This window comes from Carassius carassius, chromosome 26 (assembly GCF_963082965.1).
Source record: "Carassius carassius chromosome 26, fCarCar2.1, whole genome shotgun sequence".
Classification (NCBI taxonomy): Eukaryota; Metazoa; Chordata; class Actinopteri; order Cypriniformes; family Cyprinidae; genus Carassius; species Carassius carassius.
The window spans coordinates 4,139,831-4,164,687 of NC_081780.1; the positions used below are offsets into that span (position 1 = coordinate 4,139,831).

At 36.0% G+C, this 24,857-nt stretch overlaps 1 protein-coding gene across 2 annotated transcripts; it reads left to right on the top strand.

Moving 5' to 3' along the window:
• Positions 1-12,272: 12,272 nt before the first annotated feature.
• On the top strand, positions 12,273-19,267 carry LOC132105557 (interferon-related developmental regulator 1-like). 2 transcript variants are annotated; one of them, XM_059510758.1, is made up of 12 exons: positions 12,273-12,491; positions 13,858-13,962; positions 15,956-16,034; positions 16,154-16,278; positions 16,387-16,544; positions 16,647-16,697; positions 17,230-17,408; positions 17,547-17,655; positions 18,179-18,313; positions 18,410-18,538; positions 18,617-18,712; positions 18,838-19,267. In XM_059510758.1, exons 1-12 carry the CDS (start codon positions 12,461-12,463, stop codon positions 18,922-18,924), a joined length of 1,284 nt encoding a protein of 427 aa, XP_059366741.1. In that variant the 5' UTR covers positions 12,273-12,460; the 3' UTR covers positions 18,925-19,267. The 2 variants fall into 2 exon arrangements, with proteins under 2 accessions (XP_059366741.1, XP_059366742.1); XM_059510759.1 differs by lacking the exon at positions 12,273-12,491 and adding an exon at positions 12,560-12,720.
• Positions 19,268-24,857: the final 5,590 nt, after the last annotated feature.

Consider the following 24,857-nt stretch of genomic DNA (forward strand, 5'->3'; position numbering starts at 1 on the left):
TAAACAAAAATATTTTAAATAGAGTCACTAACAGTGTTAAACAAACAAACAAACAAACAAATAAATAAATGAACAAGATTTTAACTGGATGGAAAATAGTATGTGTGGTTCTTTTAAGCTGAAAAATCTGTAGCCTGGAAGAATCTGATCCCCGTATCTCCAGACTCTCAGAGACACAACACATGCAGAGATGAGGACGTGGAAGGAGGATGAGAGGAGCAGCTATCTTTGTTCTTCCTCCTTTCATGCGTCCATGCAAACATGTGGCGAACATGCCAGCAACCCTTAGCACATCTGAGCTGCGGCTGAAGCTCATGTGAAGTCATATCTGTTCTTCTTTCAGTAAAGGGAACAAAGAGTTTTCCTCCGAGTATCAAAAACTTTGATTTCATTTCTAAAAATATTTATTTTCAAATAAAAATATGTCTTGCTGCTATTTCACTTATTGGTGATTATGAACTCTTATAAGAACCACTGGCAGCTTCTATAAAACCACAGCACATACTCGCAGAAGAAAAAACAGCCCACCCACAGCCTCATCTCTAATCACACCTGCAGAACCAGCCTTCCTGAACGGATCATTACAGTCAATTATCAAGCAGGAGCTTCGTCACTGCAAACCAGTCACAGGCTGCCATTATAACTCAAAAACAGCCTTACGTTTGTAAAAACACAGACCACAGACGGCAGCAAATACAGGCACTCATCACACCGGACTAGGGCCATAACACAGACATAGGCATCTGCGGTTGGTTGCTAATGTTTGCTTTGGTGGGAGAGATCAGTAATGACCTCAGTGTCATTAGCTCATTGTTCAAGAAATGCAGATATACGATTTATTGCCGTTATTTTAGTGTAAATAAATAATTTACAAGTATTATTTGCATGCAAGTAAATCAGTAGGTAAATAAATAAAGGCAAACAAATAAATTAACTAATAATTAAGGAAATATTATTTAAATATTTAAATTAAATCAATATTTTATATTTTTTAATAAATTCACCATTAATTACTTTATCATCAACATGTCAGTGAAATAAATAAAAAAATAAACTGCATGTGAGATGCAGTGATGCTTTGAGTAATTGATGACAATGAACTCGGCTGACTTGGAAGAAAAGGTGTTCTCCAAAAATACTGACTGTCAGTCATGTCCAAAAAGGTGCTTTATTTTTATACCGATGGTAAGGTGTGTGGTGACGGTTTCTCAGCTCATAAACAAGAATGATAAAAATGACATTGGTGAGTGAGAGGTTTACGCCGACATGCCTCATGACCTCACAAACTCGCACTAACAAAGGTACAGACAGCTTCTGGCTCACATAGCCCGCCAAAGAGACCGTAAATAATCGCGACTGGCTTCATTTGTTTTCCTCATGGTGTATAAAAATGTTGCTCCATCTGCTCTTCAGAGTGGAAAATTGCTTCCCTCCCTGATATAAATAGAAATGACACTCTTATTTTTTTTTTCTGTTGCACCTTGATGGAGATGTGTCCGGGCCTGTTGACTGGCACATTCAGACCAGCACTCGTGTGACATCACAGCTCCAGTGACATAACCTTCAGGATCCTTGCGGCTCCCAGCAGCTGACGTGTCTATTTTTGCACCCTTCATCGGTTTTAATAGAGTGTCTGTGTTGATGACTGATGATGTAAGTGGCTTCATGTCAAACCGGCTTTTGAGTCAGACAAGGTGAAGTGTGTTTTTTTTTATTCTTAAAGGGATGATTCACACAAAAATGAAAATTCTGTCATCATTTAGTCCCTTATGGCGAATGCAAAAGAAGATATTTTGAAGAATGTTTTTTGAAATTCAATGTGGGCCAAAACATATTTAACACACTAATATATTGACAATAAATGAATATACAGTCACAGTAATCAGTCAAAAAATGGATGGATCAATGAAAGAAAGAAAGTGAGTGAGTCACCGTAATGACTTTGTTTTCAATATATCAATGTAATAAATAAATAAACACAAACACAAACAGAAATAAAAAGAAATATATATAAGACCATGAATGGAATAAATGGACGGATGGATGGATTAATAAATAAATGCATGCATACACACACACACACACACACACACACACACACACACACACACACACACACACACACACACACACACACACACACACACACACACACACACACACACACACACACACACACACACACACACACACACACACACACGAATACAAATGAATACATGCATACATATAGGGTAGTCGTGGCCTAATGGTTAGAGAGTCAGGACTCGCAATCGAAAGGTTGTGAGTTCGAGTCTCGGGCCGGCAGGAATTGTGGGTGGGGGGAGTGCATGTACAGTGCTCTCTCCACCCTCAATACCACGACTTAGGTGCCCTTGAGCAAGGCATCGAACCCCCAACTGCTCCCCGGGCGCCGCAGCATAAATGACTGCCCACTGCTCCGGTCGTGTGCTCATCTGTGTGTGTGTTCACTGCTCTGTGTGTGTGCACTTCGGATGGGTTAAATGCAGAGCACGAATTCTGAGTATGGGTCACCATACTTGGCTGAATGTCACGTCACTTTCATCTATTACTGCATTTCAAGGTTAAAGACTTTTTACACTTTCATTTCCTTGTTTTTGTGGTTTTATCTGAAACTAAAGCACTTCAAGTCATTTCCATTGTAAACTAAAAATGCACAATCCTACAAATCCTTTTTCTTCTTCTTCTTTTTTTGTGAAAGGACAAACTAACGTATATGCTTTAGATTGTCACACTGGTCCCACTTTATATTAGGTGGCCTTAACTACTATGTACTTACATAAAAGAATAAGTACAATGTACTTATTGTGTTCATATTGTATTGTAAAACACTTTTGCTGCTATTGAGGTGGGATAGGGGTAAGGTTAGGGAGAGGGTTGGAGGTATGGGTAAGTTTAAGTGTGGGTTAAGGTGTAAAGTATGGGTCAACAGTGTAATTATAAATGTAATTACAGAAATTAAATACAGATTACATGTCGTTTTTTTAAATATAAGTACAATGTAAAAACATGTATGTACACAATAAGTACATTGTACTAAATTATTAATTAAAATGTAAGTATATAGTAGTTAAGGCCACTTAATATAAAGTGGGTCCGTCACACTGTTTGTTATGATTGGCTGAAGGTCATTGGATTGTCCTTTTACACACACACACACACACACACACACACACACACACACACACACACACACACACACACACACACACACACACACAGCTGCAAAGAGGAAAGAAACTCCATAAGCATTGTGCCTGTGTGAAAAGTAAATAGGCCCTTTAAGCTTTGAGGAGGAAGCCTCACAGACGCAGGATGCCTACAGCAGATCCACATCTATAAGTCCTGAAGCCGGGATTGGCACAGGTGCTCCGGAGGATCACACGCTCAATGGGGTTCTTGTTCTATTTTCAGCTCGCTTTTCATACACATAAATAAAAAACAGCTGTATTTCAAGAGGACGTCCGGAATCCTGTGCATGTGGTACACAGGATTTTGTATAAATGGATGCAACAGTGTTTTATTATGATAGTAGAAGGGAAATGAATACAATACACCTATAGGAAATGCACATATGAGCAGATCCGAGCCAAATCAATTTTGTTAAACTGTATAATGTTATGTTATATTAACTATGCATCCACTTTTAGAAAAGTACATTAAATCCCTAATTAATATTCTTGAGCTGCGCTAATAGGGTCTTGTTATGTTTTAGAAGGATTTTTTACATTATTTTTTGCAAATAATTAACTGAATTAATTAATAATTTAATAATGACTGCGTGCAAAAATATTCAATTATGAATCTGAATTTGATCATATTCTGAATATTTCTTGCAATAGCAATTCCTATAGTATGTTTACGATTTAGATAATTTTTTACACACATCTTTACATGAAGCTTAAAGTCTTTTATCCAATTCCATGTTCTGTAAGGGATTCATTGGACTGCCAAGAGCTGCAAAATCCTGAATGCTGTTTGAAAATCAAAATGCAAAAAGTATTGTCTTTTTTGCTATCTCAAAATTAATAAGGTTTTGTTTTTTTTTTTATGTTTTTTTTCCAAAAGTCCCTTATGCATGAGCAGCTCTACTGCACACAGAAACGTATAGACTCACAGTGAGCTGTGTGTTTCAAAGCCAAACTCATCTAAATATTGCCCACAGTTAATGATCTCTGCTTCTGAATGCACACGGGGATAGATATGAGAGGAGTTATTCTTCACAAAAACTCTTTTTTTCTCAAAAAAACATCTATAAAACCAATACAATTATATGAACAACATAATTCACAATTCCATGCGAACAAGAATGTCATTGTTCCAAATGGATTGTCATAATAATTGTTCCAAAATGAGTGAACGATTCAATGACTCCTTTCTGAATAAATCAATGGTTTTGAACGAATCGTTTGAATGAATGACTCACTCATAAGTCACTTGTCGCCACCTGGTGTAAAGATGTAACCTGCAGAAAGAGTAGCTGAAAGAAATCCACCTTAATCTGGTAAACTGCAGTATTTAACTAGTATTATGTTTTCATATTATTTTGATTTGTTATCGTAATTACAAACATGCTGGTTTATAACGCAAATAGTTTACTGCACTTTGTTGTTATTCTAGCCCTACATATAGCAGTTAATGACTCAGAAGTCTTGTATATTCAATGGATATAGATTTCTTATTGCAAAATAAGGTGGATAAACCAATGTGGTTATAGTTAACAAAAACTAAGCTACAGAAAAAATATCCTAGTAATTAAAATAAAGCTGAAATAAAAAATTACTTTAAAACTTAAAAATGTAAAATGTTTTGGCAACGTACTAAAAATAAGTTGAATCTGAAGTACTAAAATTATTAAAACTAAAAAAGGTAATAATAATAATTATAATAATAAAAACATGACAAGAGCACATAACAAAATCACTAAAACTTAAACCAAAAATGAAAACTTGTTAAAAATAAATAAATAATTATACTATGATAGTGTAATAATAGTGTATTTTATTTATTATTATCATTATTACTGTTATTATTGTATTTTGTATTTATTAACTAGATTTTTTGTGTGTGTGTGTGTTTTTTCTCAAATATTAAATTTTAATGCCAGAGAAAGAGAGCAGACAAGTGATACCATCAACTGGGTCAAACGTCTCAGTTCTCTAAGTAAAACCACCCACGATCCTAAACGTAAAATTCCTCAGAAAATGCCACAACTGCTTTACGACTTAATTTTCACATCATTATTTTCATCATACACATTACATTTTTATTGGCAAGATGACTCTGCATTACTCAGTTCATTCCTTCTTCCTGTGTGATCCATATTCACATCACTTTTAGGAGCTAAAGAAAGAGCTAGAGGGATTTTCTAACATTTCTCACGTCATCCTTGGTAAGTTTCCCCCATACATTCAATGTAAAATCCGGTTGCCAGGCAACACAGAGAAAAACCAACATTCCCCCAAGAGCTTCCACACAGAACACATAATTGAATTGAAACACCTGAATTAAAATGCTTTATTCTATTACTGCTGTAGAGTAACTGAATCAATTAGCAGTTCGAGTTTCTTTGCTGCTGTTGACGCCAGACATCATAACAGCCTGGGAGAAGCAGAACAGAAACTATAACAAGAAGCAGCATATCCGTCCAACTCACAGCTTCTCATGAATTTTTAGATTATCATGATGGATATCCCTGGCCCCAAATAGAAATGCTGTAAACGCAGATGCATTGATTTCTTTCAGGCTGACTAAGAGGAAGAATAATCTTTTTTTTTTTTAAATGTTTTGAACATAAAACAGCCATAGCTGAGCATTCCTTTAGGGTGTTTATAGTTTCAAAACCTAGTCAGCCACCCATCTATAGGCATCTTCAGCATGTTTACGCTGCCTTATAAGGGTTCACTTACATACATTACTGTTTTCAAAAACAGCAGGAATGAATGCAAGGGTCTCCAGAGGCATTTCTAATAGCTAAATTACCTGAATTAAAATGCTTTAATCTATTATATACATACACACACACACACACACACACACACACACACACACACACACACACAGACAGACAGTCAGACAGACAGACAGACAGACAGACAGACAGACAGACAGACAGACAGACAGATAGATAGATAGATAGATAGATAGATAGATAGATAGATAGATAGATAGATAGATAGATAGATAGATAGATAGATAGATAGATAGATAGATAGATAGATAGATAGATAGATAGATAGATAGATGTTTCCTTAAGGCTGTATTTGCCTTGATATTTCTACAGACATGTTGTTGCTGTACATGGAGAGTCAGAATGAAAGAATGCAGCCTGTGTCTATATCAGAATATATTATTTAAGGAGGTTTTGGCGAGCGCTTTAAAAATGAATGCACATTGTGGTGGGCGGCTCTGTGCTGTCAGTCTGGGGGGCATCAAGTCAATGGGGATGACACAGATCGGCTCTGAATGAATGCAGAGATCTTGTGGTCTACAGGGTGGCACTGATATTGCCGTCTTGTCATAGGTATTAAAATTATGGGTTATTCAATGAAATGGAAAGAAACATAGAGATTTGACATAGACACATGTTACTGAAAATGTCCATACCGGGTATGCGGATCACTGTTTTTACAGCCACATGTGTTTTTATGATCTTATTTTCATCATGTTGTTTCGGGAACATGATCGTATGGTGGTTGAGATTTGTGGTTATTCTGCAAGATCAATCAGCCTGCCTTTCCATCTCTCTCTCTCTCACACACACTGCGGTTCTGTGGGTCAGCAGAAAGACATTTCAGGGGCAGTGACGAAAAAAAAGCGTCAGAAGGCTGTAGTCACGCAATCCAAAGCAGTAAGAGCAAAGTAACCTTGGCCTTCAGCAAAGAGCCAGGCCCACTGCGCTGACGGCCAAGGCTGTACTTAACTGACTGAATGAGCAGATTCATAATAGCATGGTGAAGTCACATGGGACACATGTATCATTTTAAGCATTCAAGGGCAAGATATCTATTTATTAAAATGATGTATATCAGTTTATATACACCAAACTAACAGTTTTCAGCAATGAATGATCTCTTTAGTGGTGTCTGCTAAATGCAAATTATATTCAAGGTTTATTTTAAAGTATTTGGCATGAAAATCATGATTACTATTCATACAATATTGTATGAACAACAAAAGAAGTGACAAAAACAGTAAAATAATAAATAAAAACAATAACATAAAAGATAATATTGTATCATTGGGATTATAAAACATTATTATGATCTTTTTTTATACTGAGATTTCAGTCCCATTTTTGTTGTTATCATTATTATACTAATAATATTTATTTATTGGGGATCAGAAAATTACAGACATGGAGGTAGGCAATTACTAGACTGTAACGAATTAAACCTTCATAATCATCGGGAAGAAGGAGGTGGGAACCAGCGGACAATCAAATGATATTTTAATGATTAAAATAAAGACAAAACAGCGCACCAGCCCCTCACAGACGACTGACGCGCACAAATAAAAATCAAAACACAAACTAAAACCCAGGCCTGGTCCTCTCTCGTCCGTCACTGTCGTCGCTCCAGTTTTATATCCCTCCATCTCCTCCGTGGGACTTGAGACCGGTGGGTCGAGCAGGTGTCGCTCATGTTTAATCACTCCACCGGCCTCGCTCCTGTTCCCACAGCTCTCGGCCCCACCCCACTCGTCACATAGACTAAATAATAATAATCATAATAATAATAATAATAGTAAATTGTTACTTGAAATAAAATAATATAAAATGAAAACTTTAAAATTTTACTTTTTTCAGTTAGTTTACTTTGATGTGCTATAATAATTTAAACTGAATTTAACAAAAATGGTTTTAGACAAAATAAAAACATAACAAACAATTATAGACAAAATAAAAACAAAACACTAATATATATATACGAAATTACTAAAATTATCATAAAAAATTTAAATGACAACAGAAAATATAAAAATAATAACTGGATAGCACCCTGGCGACTCCATAACACATTCTTTCAGCAGTTTAGGGAGATCAGATCACATCGTCTTGGTCAATCTGGTTTAGTGTTGGCACCGAGAGCAGCATATTTGCTTAGTCAAACTTAAAGTACTTTATCAGGAAACTGAGAAGGCATAATTTATTAAGTAAATATGATAAAGTAAACCTGCTTCCTGCTTTGCTGATATACAATTTGACATTTATGACCCTTCCAGCTGGATAAACTCTTCCTGAGGAGTTGTAATACATTTAGAGAACAAACTTGGCAACATTTTCCAACCTATTTCAAGGCTAAAAGAAGGAGGGGGGATATGAGGGAAGGGAAGTGGTGGAAGAAATGAAATTCATTCAGTTGTCCGTCCCAAAGTCTTAAGTGTCTGAATCAATGCCCAGATAAAACAGCGTGTGGGGTGGAAACCTGGAAAATGGTCACGAAGACACTGCCAAGACTCACCTTCTGCCAAGACAACACTTTGTGTTCTCATCAACAAAACAAAAACAGAAAATGACAATATCAGTTCTATCGCCTCACATGCAGACAACACCATAATAGAGACCTGTCTTTATTATTTTGTTATAATGGCCACCTAGTCATGAAATATAAAGCAAAAGAGGAGAAACAGCAGATTTAAAATCGAAATATCACACACTTTCAGCATTTGCCAAAAATCAGGGTACATTACTCCAGCGTATCTGACATGTAATGACTTGTTTGATGTATTTTTAATAGGCATAATCAGGTTGTCAGCACACTGTTTTGGGTTTGACTTTTGCTGGGGAGAACACATATTTAAAATCAGATGAATGAAAAGTGGAAAAGCATTAGGGATGATATTAAAGGAATAGTTCATCTAAAAATGAACATTTGCTGAAAATGTACTTCTCCACGATGAAGATGAGTTTGTTTCTTCATCAGAACATATTTGGAAAAATTTAGCATCATATCATTTGCAAGTAAATGGGTGCCTTCAGAATGAGAGTCCAAAGAGCTGATAAAAACATCACAATAATCCACAAGTAACCCACACCACATCAGCCCATCAGTTAATATATCAGCAAATGAAAAGATGTGCTTGTAAGAAAAAAATCCATCATGAAGGTTTTTCAACTTTTCAACTTTAAACTGTTGCTTCTGGCCAAGATATGCATGGCTCCATAAAAAACTCCACCCCTCTCATATCAAAATCCACAGACAGTTTTTTTTTGAACTGTGCTTGATCTGTGGATATTTCTCTCCTAATTCAGACAAGAATATATGTCACTGGAGAAAGCAATATTATGGATAGGAGACTCATATTTCAGCTGGAAGCAATGGTTTGAACATAAAAAAACATCTTAATGATAGATTTGTTTCTTAGAAACATGCAGCTTTTCACTTCACAAGACATTAATTGATAGACGGAAGTAGTGTGTATTACTTGTGGATGTTTGGACTCTCATTCTGACGGCACCCATTCACTGCAGAGGATCCCCTGGTGAAGCAAGTGATGGAATGCTACATTTATGGGAAATCTGTTTCCATAAAGAAACTCATCTACATCTGGGATAGCCTGAATAAAAGTTCAGCAAATTAAAATTTTGGATGAACAATTCCTTTAACGACAGCCCAATATAGAAATATTTTGTTTAAAATAATGTAAAATAGTCACATAGCCCTCACAATGTTTCAGATAAAACAACAAACTTGCTTTTAGGGGGGTTATTTTTAATAAACATAAACAGATTGTTTAAATCATGACTTTTATGAAACAGCACAAGCATCCAGTAAAGTGTTAAAGTCTTTGAACACTTTGATATAAGATCATAACATTTATTTGATTAAGGTCTAACAGCATGAAAGTCAAATACATGGGTTTTCAGCTCATTTTCAACCCCTGACCTGTGCGGATCTGTGAGACATTTACTCACCACTGAATTGGCTCACAGCTCATGCAATCTGTTATTTCCTTCCACCTCATGCTCATCGTGTATTTAGGGAAGCTCTGGACATTGCCAATATCATCTGTGAATGTGAAATCTTAAATACATTTAGCAATTCAAAGCAAAAGAAAATAAATGTATTAAAGAGAATATAACTAATTTGTAGTATAATATATGTAATAACTGTTGCTTTTAAAAGGAAAACCCATTAAGAACCTCTTTTCTGTTTAAATATAGTATGAACTAAGAGTATTTGCATAGTATATTACCGCAGACAGTCAACCCGCTGAGATGCCTTCAAGGACACCTGACTACAAAATTATTTTAATGAAGTTAAAAAAGCACTACAAAACATCAAATAAACCAACTGCTTGTTGAATTTCTGGGCCATCTTTTGATTTCTAGCAGTAGTGGGTTAGGCAGTGACCCCCTGTGAAGCCCCTCAGGGTGTCTAATCAATTATTCAACAGACTTTACATACTGTATGGGATGAATAGCCTATATATATTTAAACCCAGCGCCCATTCATAACCAGTCTTTTTTCAGTGCTTTCATATAGCACTGAGCTGGCATTGCTCTCTATTGGAGAAATGCCACAACAAGCACAAAAAGGAAGCGTTCACTCAGGCAAAACTAATTCACCCACGTAAACTTATACAAGACTCATTCAGGTGAACAGATGCCCAGAAAAGGCTTTCTTGATGTTATATCCACATCATATTGCACAACCTGTTGAGAACAGCATGAAATATGAAATCTTGTTCCCAGGAATTCTAAAGGTCAGCCAAAGCAACAGCGATATTCTCCTTTGGCCGCTTTTTTAAATAATCCACAGATCAGATGGAAAAACAGAAAACACAGAAAACCCATATGATGTATTATGTTGTTACCAACATGGCACTGAATTAATTTGGGAAACAATAGAGGGATAAAATGCAATGCCGTGGGATACATTCCACGAAGTGCTTCAACCTAAATTTGATTTGACTGATCTTGAATCATCAAAAGAATCCCTTCATGCATTATGCAACAATGTCAGTTTACTCTGAACTTGGCAGGTTTTTTATATTTTATAACGAGGCAAGTATTTTGTAAGAGCTCCCTCTAGTGGTATCATTTATTTGGTCCTGCTCAGATTTAGGCAGATTTTTTTATTTAGTAGTGCATGCATCAAAGTGTATCAAGGTGGCAGCCTTTGTTTGGGCATGCAAACAAAAACACTTGCTTTGATAACAGTAATGCTTTACTGATATTAAACTCATTTCTTATTTAAATATATTTCAAATGTTTTGCACCACTGGTGCAATTCCCCTCTGAATTATGTTAACAAGGGGCTTATAGGCACGTGCAGAACACATGTGCAGCCAGCTGGTCAAAGTGTCAGCATTGCCCCGAGTCCACCGATAACCCCATGTGCAACAAAACAGCACAGTGCTGCACTTATATCATGTGTTGCACGTGGTTAAAGAAGTTGCACTTCTTTCATCCAGCAGCATTCATTTTCTTCATGATTTTTATGCCATAGACTTTGACCACATGCACTACAGAAATGTTATACAAAGGTGTTTCTTCAACTATGTGCATTTTTGGTCCTGTGCACATAGAAAATTAACTTTTAAACACACTCTAAAGGTGTTTTTACACAGCTGAGTTAAGGCCTGCTCAAAATCTAGTGTAAACACAAAATGCTTCTTAAAAGCCAGACTTAATTAATACGCCTGTTCTGACCCACCTCAGCCACTAGCATCAATGTAGATGCTGTGTAAATGCATTTATACCATCTTTGAACAGCATTAAACAGTCTGTGTAAAGACACCTAAATGCCAATTCAGAATTGCTTCTGTGCCAACCTTTGCAGTGTAAATTTAGGATAAGTTAATCACCACAATCAAATCAATGGTTTATTTCTGATTTGTCTATTAAAAACTAACAATAGTCTATACATATGCATTAAAGAGGATGTTTCATTCATGTGTGAAAGGTAACAACTAATAAATTAACGACATTTTTTAATTATTACAAAGCAATTATGAAGTTTCAAGTTCCAGTTTCAGTGTTATCCTCGTAGACATTTTAAGTTTAAGTTGAAGAAACACATGATTATATATGTGTGCGTGTGTGTGTGTACACTGTAATATGTGTGTAAATGTGTACTCGTGGAACCCGCATGAGGACGTGACCATAAATACCAATACAAACTTGGCGGAAGTCTGTCATATGAGATGACGTCTGCCCATCGTTGAACGTGATTGGTCCTACTGTATCTAGGTCCCCGTGAGGTAACGCCTTTTTAAACACGTCATCATCGGTCGTATAAAATCGCTTCGTTTTGACGCAGCCCTTGTCTGAGAGGGAAAATGTATCGCACGCGCTCAAAATCTAACACCGGAATCGCTTTTAATACATTCCATTTCACTGTGCCACTGGAATATACTGAACTTAAAAGACAATATAGTAAAAACTGGTCGTGTATTGGTTGATTTTAGGGGCGGCACTACTAATTTAAGCAAAATGCCACGGACCAAGAAAAGGAGCGGCAGAGGTAAGTAGGATGGAGTGTCTAGAAATGACCGGTTGTTTTTTTGCGGCCTGATGCGCGATTTGGATTCTGTGACCTGTAGTTCTTTACACGCCGACCGCATTTATGAAATTGGAAGAAGAGAACTACAATTCCCATTACTACGTGACCCGCTTTGGTTGACAGCCAGGAGTGTCTTTCTTTTGACAAACAAAAGAACAATACACGGTGTAAACCATGGAAAGTAGAAAATGTACGTTGGCGTTTCTAAATGTGGCGTTTGTTTTTAAGGTAATGTTATTTAGTTTTAAATATCATGGTCCATTATAAACCGTTGGTAAGATTAATTAAAATGATCAAATGACGAAAGATTAACATGTAGAACAAACTGGTAAAATTGCAGAGATTGCAAGTTAGTATAGTGTAATTAATAACCAAACAATCAAGTTGGATCATTTAGGTCAAAATATGATGACTTAAAATCATAATAAATTAATAAATGAATTATTGTATATTATATTGTATATTATATACGATCGACTTTATATGAGATGTCTCATAGAAGGAAGCTGCTATAATATTTTGTAAACTTTCAGCTGTCAATATGTGTTTAAGGTTACTTCAGGCCACGCGCTCACACTAGCCTGCTTTTGTAACACACAGGCCTGTTTGCGACCAAATCCATCATACGAAGAACGAACCAGGAACACGAAGTCCAATTTTTTTTCTGCTGTAGACGTGTATAAATCCGTATAATATGTAGTCTGTTATTAAATGTTCTCGGCCCATCTGCTCGCTGGATTTGCACAGGCCTCTGAGAAGAGACTGCGTGTACTGGCAGCCTGCTGTAGTCCTTCACACGTCCCACATGTTGGTTTATCTGCATCTCTGCTGTACTGTTCTATATCTAGATGTATTTACTTTTGTCTGAGAAATCCCACGCAGTGGTTGTTTTGTTTGCATAGGTTGTATAGAAGTCACTTCGTCCTCTGACCTTCCCAAACAGTAGGAGACACTTTGTACCATTTGCAGTTGTTTGGGCTGATAACGCATTGCTGAATCTAATGCATGCACTCATACATACATAATGATCCTATAAGGTCAAAGTTATGCAAACCCATGTTTTATGACCGTCTGAAATTAGTTGTGAAATGCAGTTCTCTAAGTCTCATTACAGGGTTGGTCACCGTTTAAGGGTTAATAAAGTGAAATCACTTCTTTGTTCTATGTAAGGTCATTGAAGGTACACTACTATTAAAATTGAGTCAGGAAGTGTTTTTTTTTTTTAAGTTTCAGCAAGGATTCATTGAATTGATCAGACGTGACCATAAAGACATTTATAATAACCCCAAAGGGTAAATAAAGAATGATTTATAGTTTGTTTCTGCAGGGGGACAACAGGGGAATGTCCAGCCGTTCAGTGATGAAGATGCATCTATTGAGACCCTCAGTCACTGCAGCAGCCTCAGTGAAGGAACCAGTGCAGCAGAGGAAGGTGGGTATTAGAGCCCGACCGATATGGATTTTTGGGGGCCGATGCCGATATTAACTCGAAAAGAGTCGATTTATAAGCCGATATTTTGATTTTAAAAATAATCTGGATATTAGACCCATTTCCTATAAACTGCATTTACACAACATTCAATAGCAAAATATCTGCATGTTCTATGTATGTGGGCTGTATAAACCATTTTCCAGAATGGACTATGTTAAAAAAAAAAGCCTTAGATTACAGTCTCAATGACTAAACAATTGCACATCAAAAGTATATATTTTTAATGATCAAAAAACAGTCTGGTTTTAAACATTTAACACTTTTACTTTCTTCCAGTTGAAGCTGGTTTTAACAGTCTGTGTGTTTACTGTAAATAAATTCTAATACTAAAGTTAAAGTATTTGCAGAAGTAGTCCCACACTTTGCTGCTACAGCATTCACCTTTTTCAGCCATCTGTAGGCAGAAAGAGAGACAGAGAAAGAATAAGCATGTGTATTAATAATATCACCATGTATCATTACTCATGTCATCATTAGAATTATAATAATAATAAACTGGGATCTCCTACATATGCAAAAATGAGAAATATATATATATATATTTTTATTTGTCAAGCAATAGGTATTACCTACTTATATTTAACAATATTATTTCAACATTTTCCTGTTATGTCTGTAAAGCTGCTTTGAAACAAGATGTAAAAAAAAAAAAAAAAAAAAAAAGCGCTTGTTCAGCTCACATTTATTTACATGTCCCCTCTGGTTTAATCATTTCTGACGCACCTACTGTAGTTACTGTAACTACACTATATTTGCTCTCACAGACACATTCACAACAGACCCATATATCTTCTCCTCTTCTCTTTGTGCAGTCTGAATCAAAACATCGTCTTGCCTACTATTACCGGAAGATTACGGAATCAATTCGAAGTTGAATGGTTAACGTTAGTGTCATGAACACACCGCTGTCAATTTTGAGAAGAACCACCTTCAAACAAGTTAATAGCAAGCATTTAAGGGGCCTGCTAAAAAGGAAGCTATTAGCGTTAGAGTAACGTAACCAGCCTGAATTCACCAAATTGTTCTCTGGACCTGAGGGTAGCCGCTTCTTCCTTGCTTCTCTCTTAATTCTCATCAGCAGGACTAGCGCTATCGCTCGCTTCTTAAAACGGGACAGATACATGTTTGCTGCTGACCGAAAGGAGGAGGAACAGACTATGAAAGAGCTCCCGCTAAACGTTTTTAAAACTCCGCCTATGCCATAGCGCAGCGCAAATCGCGTTGTATCTGAAGGGCAACGCTGAACCCAGCGGCAAGCGCCGTGCATACTGCGTCCTGTGTGAAAGGCCCAATTACGCGGTCATTATGTGGGAAACACACCGCAATAGAATAAGAATAAGTTAAACGCTAACGTTATAGTTTGACCTCCTATTAACGTTCGCGCTCTTCCACTGATAAACATGGTATTAGCTTTGTGGCTAATCTAATATAGCAATGCATTAGCGGCTGTAAGTGATGTTACAGAATATTTAGAAGTAATAATGATAGGACCGTTAGCTAGAACTACCACACAGTTTTTATATACAGGGTATGAACTAAATCTACAATCATTTCACATGACGAACGACAGACTCACCGTCAAAACAGTTGATTGCTTTCTTCTGTAGTGGACTTCTGGTGCTGTTGTTAACTCTGGAGCTGCAGAGCTCCCTCTGGTGGGCACACTATGCAACACTCATAACATGAGTGAAGCATGAGACTCTGTTTCTCATGTTTCATCGGCCGTTATAAATGCCGATGCCGATTTAAATGCAAATAGCTTATATCGGCCGATAATATCGGCCGGCCGATATATCGGTCGGGCTCTAGTGGGTATTTATGGTCACATTTGTATATTACAAGACAATGCAACCCAAAAGCATGGATAAGCTCTTGTGTAGAGCTTAAACCAAGAAGAAAGCAACATTTGACTAGCTCTCATCCTGTTTGACAGCTGGTGAAGCTGAAGAAATGGCTCAAGAGGACTTCCAGTACAAACTGAAGGTGTACATCGACAGCACAGTGGATAAGAGGTTTGTGTTCATTTCGGATTTCTGACGTCAACTGTGCTTGATTTGTTCCGAATAATCCATTTCTGCTAAAACCTCAAGCCTGCAGCAGTCTGAACGGAGTAATTATGTTCCCTTTCTAGTGCCAAGACCAGACAAGGTGCCCTTGATGGACTAAAGACTGCCATGGCAACCAAAATCCTCTACGAATTCATTTCCGAGAGAAGGATGACCATCACAGACAGCATTGAGCGCTGCTTGAAGAAAGGTTGGCTTCATTTGTGATTTCAAATAGTTGGAAATAAACTCTTTTCTCTAGATGTTGCCATGGCTTCAGTGCAGGAAGTTAAGTTGGTTGTTTGCATTTGCAAACCAGGTAAAGGAGTGGAGCAGTGTGCTGCAGCCTCGCTGGCTTGTCTCCTGTGCATCCAGCTGGGGTCTGGGATTGAGAGCGAAGAGGTTTTTAAGACCCTTAAACCCGTATTTAAGACCATCCTCAACGATGGAGCAGCTAACATTCAAGCCAGACAAGCTGTAAGCAGTCGTGCTCCTCTACGGCGCCTTAAAGAATTAAAATGAATTCACAATCCAGCAGATCTGAGATCGTAACAATCTGTTGATCTTGACTCTTTCTAGTGTGCAACAAGTCTAGGCCTTTGCACTCTTGTAGCAGAAGATGATATCATGGTAAGTGTGGCAATGAATGCTTTAGTATGGTCTTGTACTTGTCTTAAAGGGATATTTTACTAACAATCCAAAGAGAGAAATTAAATGACACTTTTAATGTAATTACAAACCCATCTGCTGTAAAATTCTTTACTGTGGACCATAAAGATTTGCTGTTTTATAGCTTTCAAACTTGTTCCTTGCCATGAAAATGCCTGGAATCTGGCATGGCATTAAAACACCAACCAACCATCATGGAAATCATCAGCATGAATACAGATCAATGAATCGGCGAGCTAAACTAGGTCATCTGAGAACCACGTCACTCCTGAACTGTTCAGTATTTTGGGCCAGTACTTTCCACTGAACTGGTTCTCAAATCTGATTGACTGATTCATTTGGAAATCTGGCTCATCTGGTTCAAGAGTGGTTTAATGATAAAGGCAAAGTGGTTCCCAAGTGAACCGTAAACATGTGTTGAGCAGTTTTTCCTTCTACTTAGACACGTTGACGCCTCGAAGGCTTTCAGGATTGATGTTTTTGTCATCTCCAGGATGTGTATGCCACTATGGAGTCTTTTGAGAGCCTCTTCACTCATTCGTACGTCCGAGAAGATGGAAGCAGACCTTCTTTGAATCCTCAAACCACACAGCTCCACACAAACGCTCTTCTGTCCTGGGCCCTGCTGCTTACCATCTGCACTGGCAGCCACATCAGAGCCATTGCGCAAAAGTAAGTGTAAGGAAACGGTTTTTAGACGTTAGATCCTTGATGGAACTCGCAAACCAATCCTGAAGGAGATGTTGGGACCTACTATCTGTTATACAATTTTTTTTCAGGTTTATTCTGAGCTAATTTGACTGTTTTCAGACATCTCTCTAAACTTCCACGTCTGCTGGAGAATGACTATGTCAACATGAGGATTGCTGCCGGCGAGACCATCGCCCTCCTGTTTGAGCTCATCAGAGATGTTGACCCTGTAAGTCATGTGTATTTATGATGGTCAAATTATATACAACTTTTTATTCATATGGAAATATAATTGATTAAATAATTTAATGAATAAAAATGTAAATTTAAATAACTTATTTTTTATTTAATAAATATATTGCATTTAATAAAAATTAAAATTGAGTATTTTAAGTCAATTTATTTGAAATTATCAAATAAGTAAAATTTCATTATTGTATTTAATAAAATTTGTAAATATTTAATAATATTTATGACATTTTAATTTTAAATTGTTCCATTAATGTATTGAAAATATTATAAAATGTATTGAATTACAAAATATTATAAATTGTTTAAAAATCAAAAAATGTAAAACGTCTATTTAAATTAATATTAATTGTTTAATATGTATTCATAATAAAATTAATTTAATGCATCTAACTTTAAATAAAATTGTTGTAATGGTGAATTAGCGAAAAACAAGGTTTTTTGTGTCACCGTTTTTATTTTGAAACTTTGTTTCTAATATAACGTGACCTGTACCTTCACAGGAGTTTGATTATGATGGCTGGGAACCGTTGTGTGAGCAGCTAAACGCTTTAGCCACTGACTGCAACAAACACAGAGCAAAGACCGATAAGAGGAAGCAAAGGTCTGTCTTCAGAGATGTCCTCAAGGCCGTAGAGGTGAGATAGGAAGTGAACAGTTGTCATCGTTGACAGACTCCTGGGTGCTGCAGCTCAGACGCTCAGACTCTGACCTCTCTTCTGTGTCTGGAACAGGAAGGGGATTTTCAGAGTGAGACAATCCGCTTCAGCACAGAGCGAATGGTCATTGACAGCTGGGTGAGGAAGAGGACTTATGACGCCTTCAGAGAGTTTGTTGGCTCTGGGATGAACTACCATCTCCAGGTAAAGCTCTCGGATATTGTGAATAAATCCAAAAATGGGTTTTTGAAATGTTAAATTTTTTTTTTTTTTTTACCACAGGCGAACGAGTTCATCAGGGACGTCTTTGAACTGGGACCACCGATGTTGATTGATTCTGCTGCTCTGAAAGCCATGAAGAGCTCCAGACTGGAGAGGGTAGGAAAGCTGTTGGTTTTTCACCTGTAGCTGTTGTTTTTTTGTTGTTGTTGTTGTTTTTGCTGCATGATATTTCTGAAATTATAGGTTTTCGATTGTGTAATTATATCCTTTTGTTCTTTCAGCACCTCTGCAATGCAGCTGCGTTTAAAGCTCGAACCAAGGCCAGGAACAAGTTTCGGGACAAAAGGGTGGATGTTGGGGAGTTTTAAAAAGTTTGTTTTAAAAGCACATTTCTTTAATCTTGCATTCTTTGCATTCCTAACGTGGTCTCTTTATACATCTATGTAAAATGATAATATTTCCTGTCTATAAATTCACTTATTTCTATTAGGGTCTAATTTGTTTATATGTAAGTGGTGTTGGGTTCGCTAACATCAGATCATGTTTTCTGTTGTTTGTGTTGTTGTAGGTCCTGTAATGTATTGCACCGTATTTAGAAGTATTTTCTGTAAGTTAATGTCAGTTGAATGGGCTGTACTGTAGTGACAAGGCTGTACATTTACAAAATAATACAAAAAGATTAATACATTTAGATGAAGTTGATGTCCCCTATTCTAAAGTCCTGGTCTGTTTTCTTCAGTTTCTGTCATAATTATGGATGACCTATTTTAATAAGATGAGAGGCCATGAACCCCCTCAAAGAAATGGCCAAAGTTGACGTCCTGAACCTCCTCTGCACCTCATGGAATCTGTTGGCTTGTTTGCTTCATTCACAGTTGCCATGGACACCGATTCACTGAAGCTGAAATGGCTATTTGATGTTTTGTAACTGCACCATATAACATGTAGACATGGTCATGAGGACACAGTGTATCTCACAAACACTCACTCCCATGGTTATGATAAATAAGTGACTCTTATAGATCATATGCTATTCCAAACATGCCTTACTGTTTCATTGCATTATGGGTAATGCTCTATCTTTCTGTTTATCGCTGTAATAACTTCCATTAGAAGGCACATGAATATGTGACATAAAGTGGCCTAATGTTCACATTATGGGAACAATTTTGTTAAAATATAAGGAAACTACAAACAAGCTATTTTACAGTCAAAGCAGTACTATATGGTTTCATTCATATAGTAAAACTATTTTGTTAATATTCTTAATTGCATGTTATTTTTATTGTATTTAAAATTTTTTAGTAGTTTAAGTTTAGAGTTTTTATTTAATCTGGTTTTCATTTTTATAATAATTTAAAATTGGCAGAAAATACCTTCCATATTTTTTTTTTATATTTGAGATGTATATGCTTATATAATTATATATGATATTATACGTCGATATTATTGATGAAATTAAACATAAAACTAGGTTATTTAATTTCAGTTCATATTTTAAGTTAAATGGCACGAGTTTTGTCTGGCTTGCTGACTTGCTTTTTATTTTTATGCCTGCTCCTTATTTACGCATCATTTCATATTGAATAGACGTAGTATTTAATTTGCCTTATGTCCCGGATTTGGCTTTGTTTTCTAATCGACGATCTCTCAGCCTTTATATTTTATGCATTGATTTGACCGTTCATGTAGATTCCGCCTTCTCGCACGCCACGATTGGTCAATTTTTACAATGCCTGGACGTTATTGGTCAAACTACTTGTCATGATATGTCCCGGAATAAGAAGCACTATGGAAGAAACTTTATTTATAGTCTACTAAATTAACACTGCTGCATACTGTGCACTATTGCCTATATAGAACTACTATGCTATTTTTTTTTTACGTGAAATAAATTTCTTGACACAATGACACAACAGTTTAAACCGTCAAAATAGTTTAAGTGAGTGGCATTTAAAAAAAAAAAGTTGCTCTGCATTTTTAATCCAATTTTGTGTACTTTTCTGAAAATGGAAGTGAGTGCGAGCACAGTGCATTATGGGATACTGTATTTAATTTGCACATGCACTGCATAAAGCCACTGCACATTTTGTAAGAAGTTGCGTGGTTGAAAATTCACATATTTTGCTAAATAAACATTGCATACAACAAATAGTAAAAGTAGTATGCTAATAGTAAAAACAGTATGCTATTCTGTACTGTACAATGTGTTTTATTTTTCACACTCACAAAAAAGTTCAAGTCACATGACTGAATGCACATTTGAGTAAATATGCTTTATATCATATACATATATACACATTTTGTACTTTAACGAATGTCATTGTGAAAACTATTCAGTAGAATATTACAATTATGATACATCTAATCATGGCTGGATTGGTAATTTTCATCATATCCACCTCGGTTAAGCAGGGTCATGGCATGCATGTCAGCATAACCCATGTCAGCAAAAAGCTGTGCATCTCGTTCAGTAAGCATACAGCAGCTGGTGGAGCAGAGCTCTGTAACGTTTCATATATCAGACCTGATGTTTCCTGACAGAACTCCTCCTCTCCGGTCTGCTTCCTCTTGCCACCATCCTGATGGTTCAGACCAAGCGGCATGAAAAATTCATTTGTAGATTAGTTATTTTGTCACGGAGCTGCACTGCACATGAAACAGCATCTTCACAGACTTTGGACTTTCCTTCTCTGATCTCCATAATACTATAAAACACTCAATTCAAGTTTGTTCCTTGGATTCCCCCCCCCCCCCCAGATTTGGAATAAATAAGGTTCAGGGAGCTACTGTGACCCACATATTTGATGTCCTCATGTTTATGTGCGACATCCATTGTGGTATAATTAGCTTCCTTTGGCCTCAAAACTCAGAAAGTAGCAGCCAACAGGAGGTTTGAATTCTGGGTCAGTGTGGGAATCTGTTGAACTGAGAATGATCTTTACAACGACGTGCCAAGGTTAGATGTCTGACTTCAAACCAGCAAAATACCCATGAAGACATCAAAATACATTTTTTATATCTTTGACTCCCAAAACAAGATTCACAGGCCATATATTATAACCAAAAATATTTCTTGTAAAATATTTGAAGGTGAACGTATAAATTCTTATAAAATTATGAATTAATATTATAATATAAAACAATAATATAATATTATAAATTAATATTATACATTACATTAATAAAATAAATAATAGCGTTATAGTATAAAAATAATTATTAATTTTTAATTAATATTGCCACATATTATATCAATATTTATATTAAATAATATGAATGTAAAAAATAATATGTATTTATATAATGAATAATTAATTAAAAAATACATGCATTAATTACTATACATATTGCCCACATATACTAAATTTGTAAAAATAAATATATAGTAAAACATTTTTGAATGCATCATTAATTTGTTCAAACAAAGCTCTGCTGTTGTAGATGATGTAAAGCTCGCGAACCTAAAACATATTCCTAGTTCGATTCGAATCAGTCATAATCGAAAAATGACTCGGGGGAATCCGCGAGGGAATCATTTGTGAACCAATTCAAACCGCAACTCACATGAATCATTTTGATTGACTAATTTAAAAGAATCGTTTTGAAGAATTACAGACTACATACGGTACATACATCCAGCAGAATCTTTCAATGGTTTTTATATTATTAACAATCAGTAAGAGCTGGTTAAAGTCTTTAAATATATTAAATTGTACAAGAGCAGCAGGTGTTTTCAGGTATGTTTGATACCTCTATTTCAATTTATGCTAGAACATCAGTGAAACTTTGAGTTCATTAATTAGCACAGGAGAACCTATCATAACACTGTGTAGGCTAGCTATTTTGTTGTTTTGTGTGTGATAGATAGATAGATAGATAGATAGATAGATAGATAGATAGATAGATAGATAGATAGATAGATAGATAGATAGATAGATAGATAGATAGATAGATAGATAGATAGATAGATAGATTTATCTAAATACTTTTAGCTTTGTTTTCGGCTTATTTAAGTATAATTAAAAAACGTATAAAAACCGTATAATAATTATCCAACCGTTTGTGGTGCGTTTTAAACATGAAAACAGTTCAACGTGTACTACATTTTATTCAACAGTTACCTGCAGTAGCTGAATCGTCCAGCAGATGGCAGCTGATCACTGTTGAGAATGTAAGTCCCTAAACTCATCATCTTAATGAGGTTACATCATTAATTATCCTACAAACACTTTCACACAGCAGCTTATTTCCATTAAGACGTGTCAATTACGTCTTTATGTCTCGATAGATCACCTAATACTTAAAGGAGCTTTTTATTTATTTTTTTTTTTTTATTCACACATATTAATTATATTTGAAATATTCCCATTAACTCAGTGATATCACTAAAATAGGAGCTCTCCAAAAAAATTTTTAACTGCAGTTGTCTAATTAAGTGGCTCACAACACCTATATCAACAAGTAATTTTCCCTCTGTGATGGTTTAAATCAGCAATAATATAATAATAGGAAAATTCACCGCGTTAGGCTCATGCAGGGCTAGAACGTGCCGCCTTCATATCACGATCATGATAAATTGTGTATTAAATGTATTTTTGGAACTGGAAAGTGGTCGTGTCAGCATGTGCTGTTTTTTTCAGCCAGGCACAGATGTTAGGTGACTCCTCCAACATGTGACGCATAAACACAGAACAGTCCTTTTTAAACACTCCTATGGTCGGCGGCCAGCCTCCATCAAAAACACATACACGCTATGTTCACTGTGGCCAAAAACCCACTGTCACGGTGGAAGCCGGTGCCACACGATCTCGTGATGGAGGCCGGTGACACATTCGGACGCCCACAGGGTCTGACAACTGTTTACTGGGCCGTGCCAAGCAGGGTAATGCTGGGGTTCATGGGAAGGCACCTGTTCACGAGCAGCGCGAGCCAGAACCTTGGCAGTGGAACGGCGTGCACAGCAGGTTTGCCACTTTAGCTCCTCTATTCAAGCGCAGATCACTATATTAGATCGCTGCTAAAGCTCCATTCACACAGACCCGCCCACACGAGGTTATACAAGAGCGCTGATGATAACAAAAGATGGATATCAAAAGTGTTACAATGAAATTACAAGATATTATAGATCTGCCTTCTGTGCCAGTAATAGTTTTGAACGTGTTGTGGCATATATCTCATACATACTGTGAAAGAGATTATTTCATGCTTATAAAAGATAAATATAGAATCATATCCAACTATTATTAGACAATTGTATGTAATGTAAAGGAAACGATGCATAAGACATGTCTTTTTAAAATATATGTGAATCAGAAATGCCAAATAATGTACTATACATTTTGTAACCTATTCTTATTTATTAGCTGTTTAAAAATACTGTGGTGGAGTGATGGTATTAAAATAATACCATAGTATTTTGAAATAGAATCAAATTAATACTGTATTGAAATATAGTATTTATATCCCTTATAATCAACTACCCAAAAGTTCCTTGTTAGTACTGTATTTTTTTTTTCTTTTTAGACCTGTACGGTAGTACCATGCTTTTCTTGAAACATGGTATTATTATTATTACAAAAAGTACAAAAACAAGTACAAAAACATATTATGGTATTATCTGGAAGTTGTACTATGTTCTTTTATTTTTTTCCGTATTATTTTATATATATTTATTTTATTTACATTTTTATGATGATGATAACTTGAGGATCTTTTTTTTGTTTTAAGAAATTAATATTTTTGTTCAACAAGGATGCATTAAGCTGATCAAAAGTGAGAGTAAAGAAATTAATAATACTAAGTACAATTCCAAATAAATGCTGTTCTTTTGAACCTTATATTTATCAAAGGATCCTGACAAAATTGTATATATATATATATATATATATATACATACATAGAAAACAGTGATTTTAAATTGGATTAATATTTCACAATATTACTATTTTTACTGTATTATTGATCAAATAAATGTAGCCTTGGTGAACATAAGAGTCAAATCTTTGAACAGCACTGTATATGTCTACCATAGTATTACCACAGTACTTATCCAAAAAGTGCCTTACATACCTTTCATAAACATCTCAGGTAAAATATACAGTATAAGAGTCTTTTTCATTTTTAATCTAATTTTTTCCCTGTCAGCAGATTTTTACATCAGTCTGCAGTGTCGTAAAGCCTGGAAATCTGTGTGGGAAGACAAGCAACAATATGTAGAGGACTGAAAATCATTCAGATCGTCCAATTAAAAGAGATAAAATGCTGTTTAGCTGAATTAAATGTAGGTTATGGGGCTGTG

Bases quoted from the DNA above. Each gene is read 5' to 3' on its own strand.
- LOC132105557 (XM_059510758.1), top strand. From the start codon at position 12,461: ATGCCACGGACCAAGAAAAGGAGCGGCAGAG. The intron at 17,409-17,546 runs GTAAGTGTAAGG...GACTGTTTTCAG, and splicing joins ATCAGAGCCATTGCGCAAAA to ACATCTCTCTAAACTTCCAC. The intron at 18,539-18,616 runs GTAAAGCTCTCG...TTTTTACCACAG, and splicing joins GGATGAACTACCATCTCCAG to GCGAACGAGTTCATCAGGGA.